Source organism: Engraulis encrasicolus, chromosome 15 (genome assembly GCF_034702125.1).
Source record: "Engraulis encrasicolus isolate BLACKSEA-1 chromosome 15, IST_EnEncr_1.0, whole genome shotgun sequence".
NCBI lineage: Eukaryota > Metazoa > Chordata > Actinopteri > Clupeiformes > Engraulidae > Engraulis > Engraulis encrasicolus.
In genome coordinates this window covers 37,941,159-37,948,658 of record NC_085871.1, presented here as the reverse complement: position 1 = coordinate 37,948,658, position 7,500 = coordinate 37,941,159, and the positions used below count along the sequence as shown (strand labels likewise).

The 7,500-nt window shown below is 51.0% G+C and overlaps 1 protein-coding gene across 2 annotated transcripts in view; it reads right to left on the bottom strand.

Annotated features, from left to right (window-relative positions):
* Positions 1-568: 568 nt before the first annotated feature.
* Positions 569-7,500, bottom strand: part of bmpr2a (bone morphogenetic protein receptor, type II a (serine/threonine kinase)) — a 69,564-nt gene continuing 62,632 nt past the window's right edge. The window contains exons 11-16 of one of the 2 annotated variants that reach the window (XM_063217464.1): positions 6,891-7,063; positions 5,915-6,173; positions 4,748-4,936; positions 2,424-3,437; positions 2,084-2,231; positions 569-1,650 (exon numbers count right to left, since the gene is read on the bottom strand). In XM_063217464.1, coding sequence (XP_063073534.1) covers positions 1,343-1,650; positions 2,084-2,231; positions 2,424-3,437; positions 4,748-4,936; positions 5,915-6,173; positions 6,891-7,063 — 2,091 coding nt within the window. In that variant the 3' untranslated portion in view covers positions 569-1,342. Of the gene's footprint in view, positions 1,651-2,039; positions 2,232-2,423; positions 3,438-4,747; positions 4,937-5,914; positions 6,174-6,890; positions 7,064-7,500 lie in introns of both variants that reach the window. The other variant, XM_063217465.1, reaches the window with a different exon arrangement.

The window sequence follows — 7,500 nt, the reverse complement described above, 5'->3', positions numbered from 1 at the left end:
TATTCGAGGTTTCAAGGGTAAACTATGAACAGTGAGTTATCGATTGGCCAAATAAGTTCAAAAGCTTGGTAGCAATGCAACTGCTGTCCAGTAACTACATCTAGTATCGCCCCCTTGTGGCGGGGCTGACTCAAAAACCAGCTCAGTCTCAGACACTACAGGCAATATAATAAGATTTTTTGAGGGAGACGGGGTATGGGCTTCAGGGGGGCTCAGGTAAGTTAGGCTCGGGTGGAGGTTGAAACGGGGTGTTAAATGTGGGGGTTTGGGTGAAGGTCGAGGTGGGCTCAAGTGTTAATGTGGGGGTCATATATTAGTTAGGTTTAGATCCTGAAGAGCTCGTATGTACTGTAAGTTGCTAGAAGACAAGGTGGGTGAGTGAGGAAAGTGGGGTAAGGGAGTATGAGGTGAGGTTGTTGTACAATAGGTGAAGACTTAGAAGGAGTAATGGGGAAGGAGATAGGTATTGTTGTGGCCGGGTGGGTGGGGGTTAAGGGATGTGGGATACAATAGCTAGGGTGGTGTCGGGGGCTGTGTTGGGGGGTGGGGTGGGGGTGGGGGTTGTCAGGGCGGGTCATGGTTGTGGTCTGGTTTAGCTTTACACCCTCGACAGGTCACTGGGTCTGGGAAACAATGTAGAGTATATGGTTGCAGAGGTCCTTGAGGCGGCATGTGAGTTGAGCGGGAAAGTGATGTAAAGAGTGGAAGGTGGAGTAGGAGGTGTGGAGTAGGGGGTGTCATATACTCTTAATTGGTTAAATTAGGAACTTGGGAGAAATTGCATGTTAGGAAATGGGCTGAGAGGACAGGGGTAGAGGGTATGCAGCACTATGGGCTATGGGTATGGGGGTTGTATTGTATATCGGGTTAGGGTTTTGGAAAATGTGAGTGCTCTATATTGATTAAATGGAGAGGTCATGGCTATGGTGGGTGAATAAGATTGGGGTCCGGGTGAGGGGGTGGGATGGTGAGGAGGGGTCGTCTGTCATATATTGAGGGGAAAGGTCATGAAAGGTCATGGGTTCAGACCCTGGACAGGTTGTTCGGGCCGGGCTCCTTGGCAGAGGTCCTAGTGCCACCATGGCTGCCCAGGTAAGAGTGGGTAAGTTACGTTATGGAAGGGTAAGTCTGGTTGGGTTTCGGGTATGGTGGATCTTCTGTTGTACATATGGGGGGATAGTGAGTTCAGACCCTGGACAGATCGTTAAGTTTCCACAAGGACACGGTGCCAGCGCGGCTGCCCAGGTATGCATGGGTAAGTAACATTACGGGTAGGTAAGTAAGGTAGGGTTGGGGGAGCGGTAGGTCTTCTGTTGTATATTTTGGGGGAACGGTCATGAGTTCAGACCCTGGACAGGTCGTTAGGGTCGGGGCCGTAGGCAGAGGTCATAGTGCCCCCGCGGCTACCCAGGTAGATGGCGGTGGTGGATTTGGGGCGCTGTTTTGGGGCGCTGTTGTGGTTGACGCCCCGGGATGTGACCCCTACGCCGCCGCCCGTGTTGTTGTTGACCTCCGCGTCCAGCGTATCCGTGGAGATGACCCAGGTGGAGGGCCGCCAGCGCTTCAGAGCGTAGGGCGTCTTGACACGCTTCTTGATCTTCTCGCCGGAGCCGCCCAAGCCGTCCTTGTTGTCTCTGCCCATGCCTTCCACTGGGGGAGGGAGAGGGAGAGATGAGATAAGATAAGATGTTCTTAACCTGTTTAAACATGCCTTTATACATTTGCTGTTACCAGAATGGCAATGGCCAAGTCATAGTGCATTAGTAAAGGCCCTGTCATGTCGTAGTGGTGTAGTACTATGGTAGTCAACTTTTCAATGTCTATTACAGCGTGCCACTGGAGGTACGGCGTGCGTTAAGGGGCTACTATTGTCCTTAATATTGTAATTGTTCTCTTTAAGCTTTCACAATACTGATACAAACAGAAATAACAATAAAGAACCATGTTTTACTTTTTGCATTTTAATATTGGCATTGACTGTTAAGAAGTCCTATCATCTATGTGTGACATCTTGCCATTCAAATATTTTGAGAACATACTTTTTATCCATCCATCCATCCATCTCATCTGTCCATGTCCTTACTTGTGGAGGTGAGTGTGGTGATGGAGAGGTCCAGTGAGTTGGGCCGTTCAGGTCGGCGCCCTCCCTTGTGCTGCCTCAGCAAGGCCTCCATGCGGGGCGGGGTGGCCGCCGTGCTCTCTCCTCGCTCCTGGGGGACTCCAGAGTTACCCTGCGGGAGAGGCAAAACATATACGTATGTTTTTATTACTTTATTTAAATTTTAGCGCTCATTTTTTATTTATTATTTGAGAAACACTAGCTGGGAGTGACGTTCATGCCGGTTTTCAACTATGGAGGCATTTTAAAAGTACACTAGTAAATACATTATTAATCTTTGTTATGATCAGTGGCGCAGGCTTACATGAGGGGCCGTGTCGGAGCTGCTGTTGGTGTTGGTGTTGGTGTTGGTGTTAGTGGTGGCGGTGGTAGTGGTGTTGTTGGGGGCGTTGGGGGCCTCCGTGCCAGTAGGGGGCAGCGCTGCGTTATCCGTGGCCTCCCCCATGCCGTCGTCGTCCCCCTCCCCCTCGCTCTCGCCGTTGTTGTTGTTGCTGTTGTTGTTGTTGGCGTTGTTGGGCCGGGCTTCGCGCCTCAGAAGAGGCTCCTGCTCGTCGGGGCTGGCCGCTAGCAAGCCGAAGCTGAGGTCCTCCGAACTCGCCGGACCTTTAACGTGGTTGTGACGTCCTCCGACCGCCCCAACAACTGCCCCGTTGCTGGTGCTGCTGCTGCTACCGCTAGCGGCGCCGACGCCCGACCCGCTCGCGATGGCCGTGTTGTCGACCACCACGGGTATGTTGTTAGCGACGGTCACCAGGCGCGGTTCTGCCGCCGTGACGACCGCGTTGGCCTTGGCCACGCCCGTCTCCACCTGCCGCAGGTTGGACTTGCCCTGCTTGCCGAACTTCAGCCGCAGCGAGGAGGAGGACGAGGACGAAGACGACGAGGAATCCTTCCCAGAGGACTTTGCGTGCAGCGGCAGGCTGCTGGGCCTCTTGGGCAGGTTCTGTTGCTTGGGCAACGGGTGCGGCCCCGAACTCTGACCTCCATCCGCGCCGCCGCTACTCCCACCTCCTCCGCCGTGATGGTTCTGAGGATGATGCAGATGGTGCAGGTGTGACAGTGACGAAGACGTCGCCGATGACGACGACGACAAGCTTCCTCCCGTGACTTCGGCGGCCATCTTGATTAGCGGGTACAGCAGGCCGTGCGATCCGGAGCTCAGGGCGTCCGGCGCGCAGAACTGCTTCTGGGACGTCTCCATCAGGCTCTCGTCGGAACTCTCCCGCAGGTTCCGCTCCACCTCGCTCGGGTCCAGCTTGGGCGTCTCCAGGTCCTCCTGGGTCAGCACGGGACAGTGGTGCGCCTGGTGCAGGTGATGCTGAGGTAAGGGAAGGTAACGTTAAAAAGAGTGGGTTTTTGAACATTCTATAAAAAGAATGTGTTCTATAACAATGCAGGGTTCTAAAATTCCAAATGTATTGCATGGCGCTCAGAATTCTTTAGAACTTCCACTGTCCAAACAGTCCCGTCACACTGGTAACTTAAAGGTAGATGTGTTTGCAGGTAAAAAGTAAAAGCTTACAACAAAACACAATGCAATGACAGTGACACAAGATAACAACAAGAGGATAACAAAACAAACATTGACAAACAGACAAACAAATGGTCCATGCAGAATAAGTAATGATATACATAAATAAATAAATGGACGAGGGCTGCTCCTAAATGTAGGAAATCATGTATTATTCAGGGCCTTAATAGCTGAGGGGACAAAACTACATCTTTGCCTTTTAGTTTTAAACCTACGACCTGAAGGGAGAGGATGGAATTGACCATGTAGTGGGTGAGATGTATCATTTCAGATTGACTCAGCTAGTCTCTGTAGCTGCCCATTAAAGAGGGATACTAAGGCCGGCCGCACAATGGCTCCGACAGCACTGCGGCGCACTTTCGCTTCCGACATAATTCAGACCCCCAAACCAAATTTCACACGAACATAGCATTGATAGTCAATGGGCGGCGCCGACAAAATAGAACTTGTCTCTAATTGCTATCCGACATCGGCGAATGTCCGCGGACATCGGCGCCAGTGTGCGGGGTTCTATTGAAAACAATGAAATCGAACTTTTGCCCAGCAGTGCTCAGCACTTTGTTAGAGCCGGTGTGCGGAAGCCCTAAGTTGAGCTGTGCGGGTGTTCTGGCCTCACAGAATTGTCCTAATAATCTGCTATCCAGGCAGCGAAACAAACTCCATAAAGAAAACACAAAAGTTTTCCTGGTTTATGGACTATTCTAAGCTGAGCTGTGCCTCTCGAGTTAGCTTATATGGGTACCCATGGGCAGTCATATGTAAGCGGTTAGGGCGTCAGACTTGTAGCCCAAAGTTTGCTGGTTCAACTCCCGACCCGCCAGATTGGTAGGTTGGTAGGGGGAGTAATTAACCAGTGCTCTCCCTCATTCTCCTCTATCACTGAGGTACCCTGAGCATGGTACCGTCACACTGCTCCCTTGGGTCGCCATTGAGGGCTGCCCCCTTTGCACAGGTGAGGCATGAATGCAATTTTGTTGCGTGCAGTGTGCTGTGGAGTGCTGTGTCACAATGACAATGGGAGTTGGAGCTTCCCTGGTGGCCTTTCACTTTCACTTACATGTGGGTGCGGGTGTTGGTGGTGTGGGTGCTGAGCTTACATGGGGGTGCGGGTGTTGGTGGTGTGGGTGCTGCAGGAGGTGTGGATGGATGAGGGAGCCCCCCATGCCAGTGGAGGAGGTGGAGCCCAGGGCTGGGGGCTCGGAACCTGGGGTGACGGTCAGGCCGGTGGTGGTGGTGGACAGGCTGGCTCCACTGCTCTCGGGGCTGGGCAGGCGGGGCTGCTGCAGCTGCAGTGGGGAGAGGTGGAGGTGGGGGTGGTGGAGATTCAAGAGGCAAGAGTCAAGACATTACATTAGACTGTAAAACATTGCAAGCCAGTTAAATGTAAAATAGTAAGTTGCCCTCTTACTGAAACTTAACGCATTTGCGGGTAATACAGTTTTTGAAAGACTAGTAAAGGCGGATTTTCTGTACCCGCAAATCTGAGAAAATTTCTGAACAAACAATCCACCTATGCGATATCAGTGATAGCGTACCATAATGAATACATTAAAAACAGCATAGTTGGTGTGTGCAAAAATTGCCCATAGGAAGTCGTTTCATGGCCGAATATCTTCAGAAGAGCGCCTAATGACACACAACATGCAGGGGTGAGTAGAACATGAGGCTACAATGTGAAATCAAAGGCCCAATGTCAAAACGGATTCTCTCTCTCTTTTAAAAAAAATATATTTATTAGGGTTTTTTTCCGCCTTTATTTCTGACAGGATAGTGGAGGCGAGACAGAAAATGAGTGGGGAGAGAGACGGGGAAGGATTGGCAAATGACCTGGGCCAGAATCGAACCCGGGTCACCAACCTAGTGCCCTATTGTTAGGCCACGGCAGAGGTGTCAAAAGTAAAAGTAAAAGTACTTTTGTGGTGTAATTACAACACTAGCACATGGCATTACATAGCTGTTACACCATTTACACCATTGTACCTAATGAGATAGATAGACTGTGTTGTTACTGAAAAACACTGAAAACCTAACAAGGACCCACCACAAACTTGATCCAACCAGTGCAGAGTTAGCTGATCACAAGACAAGTACACAGGTATGGTGGCTACTCAGATAAATTACTTGTGTTGGAAGGAAACTGTGTTTCTTTTTTTTTACTTTTACTTTTACTTTTGACACCTCTGGGCCACGGTTTTCTCTTAAAATTTAAAACAGACACTAAATTCCCACCCATCTCACACATCCTCCATTCATCTGCTACCCACCTGGTGGTTCTGCTGTTGCTGCTGCTGCCACTCGTAGTTGATGCAGTTGCGGTTCTTCTCCACGACCACCACACCCCCCATGCCACCGACTCCGCCGACCCCACCAGCGGTGTGCGATGCTGGGCCAGAGGAGGACGAGGCGTCCCCGGGGCCCCCGGTGGTTTTGGGGCGCCCCTCGGGGTCCTCGATGTAGGAGGAGGAGGAGAGATCCGAGGAGTAAGGGCCCACTTTGGGTGTCCGGCGAACATTAGACAGGTTCCTGTGGAAAATTAATTAAATGCATTAAACACAGTCAAATAGAAAACTCATTCATCATGTTACAATGTGTCCTGGGGTTACAATGGGGATCCTCGGAAGTAAGTCCTTGTTGTATTTAGTTTTATTAAGGGTAATTATATCCATACTGTTTACCAATTGGCATTTCCCGCTCACAAAGTCTGCCAATGTCTCTACATCATCATCAATATCCTGCATTGGCTGTTGATCAGTGTGTGGTTGTGTAGGGCATTGCTCGTGGCATAATACTCTGTTGATTTGCTCACAGGATAATACTCTATGTTGATTGGTTACCTGTGGTTGTGCAGGGCAGTGCATATGATTACTCTACAAGGTGATTGGCTATTTATTACTGCTAGATCTTGATTTGATACCTGTGTTTGTGCCGGGCGATGCTCGTTGGGTAATCTATCTATGCTGATTGGCTACCTGGGGTTATACTCTATGTTGACTGGCTCGTGGGATAAATGTTGATTGGCTACCTGTGGTTGTGCAGGGCAGTGCTGGTGGGGTAATACTCTATGCTGATTGGCTACCTGTGGTTGTGCTGGGCGGTAGTTATGTGATAATACCCTATGTTGATTTGCTACCTGTGGTTGTGCAGGACGGTGCTGGTGGGGTAATACCTTATGTAGACCTCCTTGGGTAATACTCAATGCTGATTGGCTACATGTGATAATACTCTATGTTGATTGGCTACCTGTGGTTGTGCAGGGCGGTGCTGGTGGGGTTGAGGGTGGGGCTGACGCTCTTGTCGCGGTCCCAGATGAGCAGCAGCTCTGCCATGCGCTCCTCCGCACACTGGGCCGTCAGGCGCGCCTCCGCATCCTGATCCCAACAGTCCTCCATCGTCTCTTTCAGGGAACGCACCGCCTGCACAGGGGAGAGAGGAGGGAGCGGGAGCAGGAGAAGAGGAGAGGAGAGAGACAGGAGGAGAAGGAGAGGAGAGGAGAGAGGAGGGGTAGAAGCGAGGGGGGTGGAGGAGAGGAGGAGGAGAAGAGGAGGAGGAGGGTAGAGGAGAGAGACAGGAGGAGAAGGAGAGGAGGAGAGGAGGAGGAGAGAGAGAGGAGGAGTAGAAAAGGAGAAGAGGAGGGGAGAAGCGAGGGGGGTGGAGGAGAGGAGGAGGAGAAGAGGAGGAGTAGAAGAGGAGAGAGACAGGAGGAGAAGGAGAGGAGAGGAGAGAGGAGGGGTAGAAGAGGAGAGAGAGGAGGAGTAGAGAAGAGGTAAACAGAGAGAGAAGGGGACAGATAGGAGAAAAGACATTTATACACCTTCCCATAATTGTATTATTGCTACTACCATTCACAAGG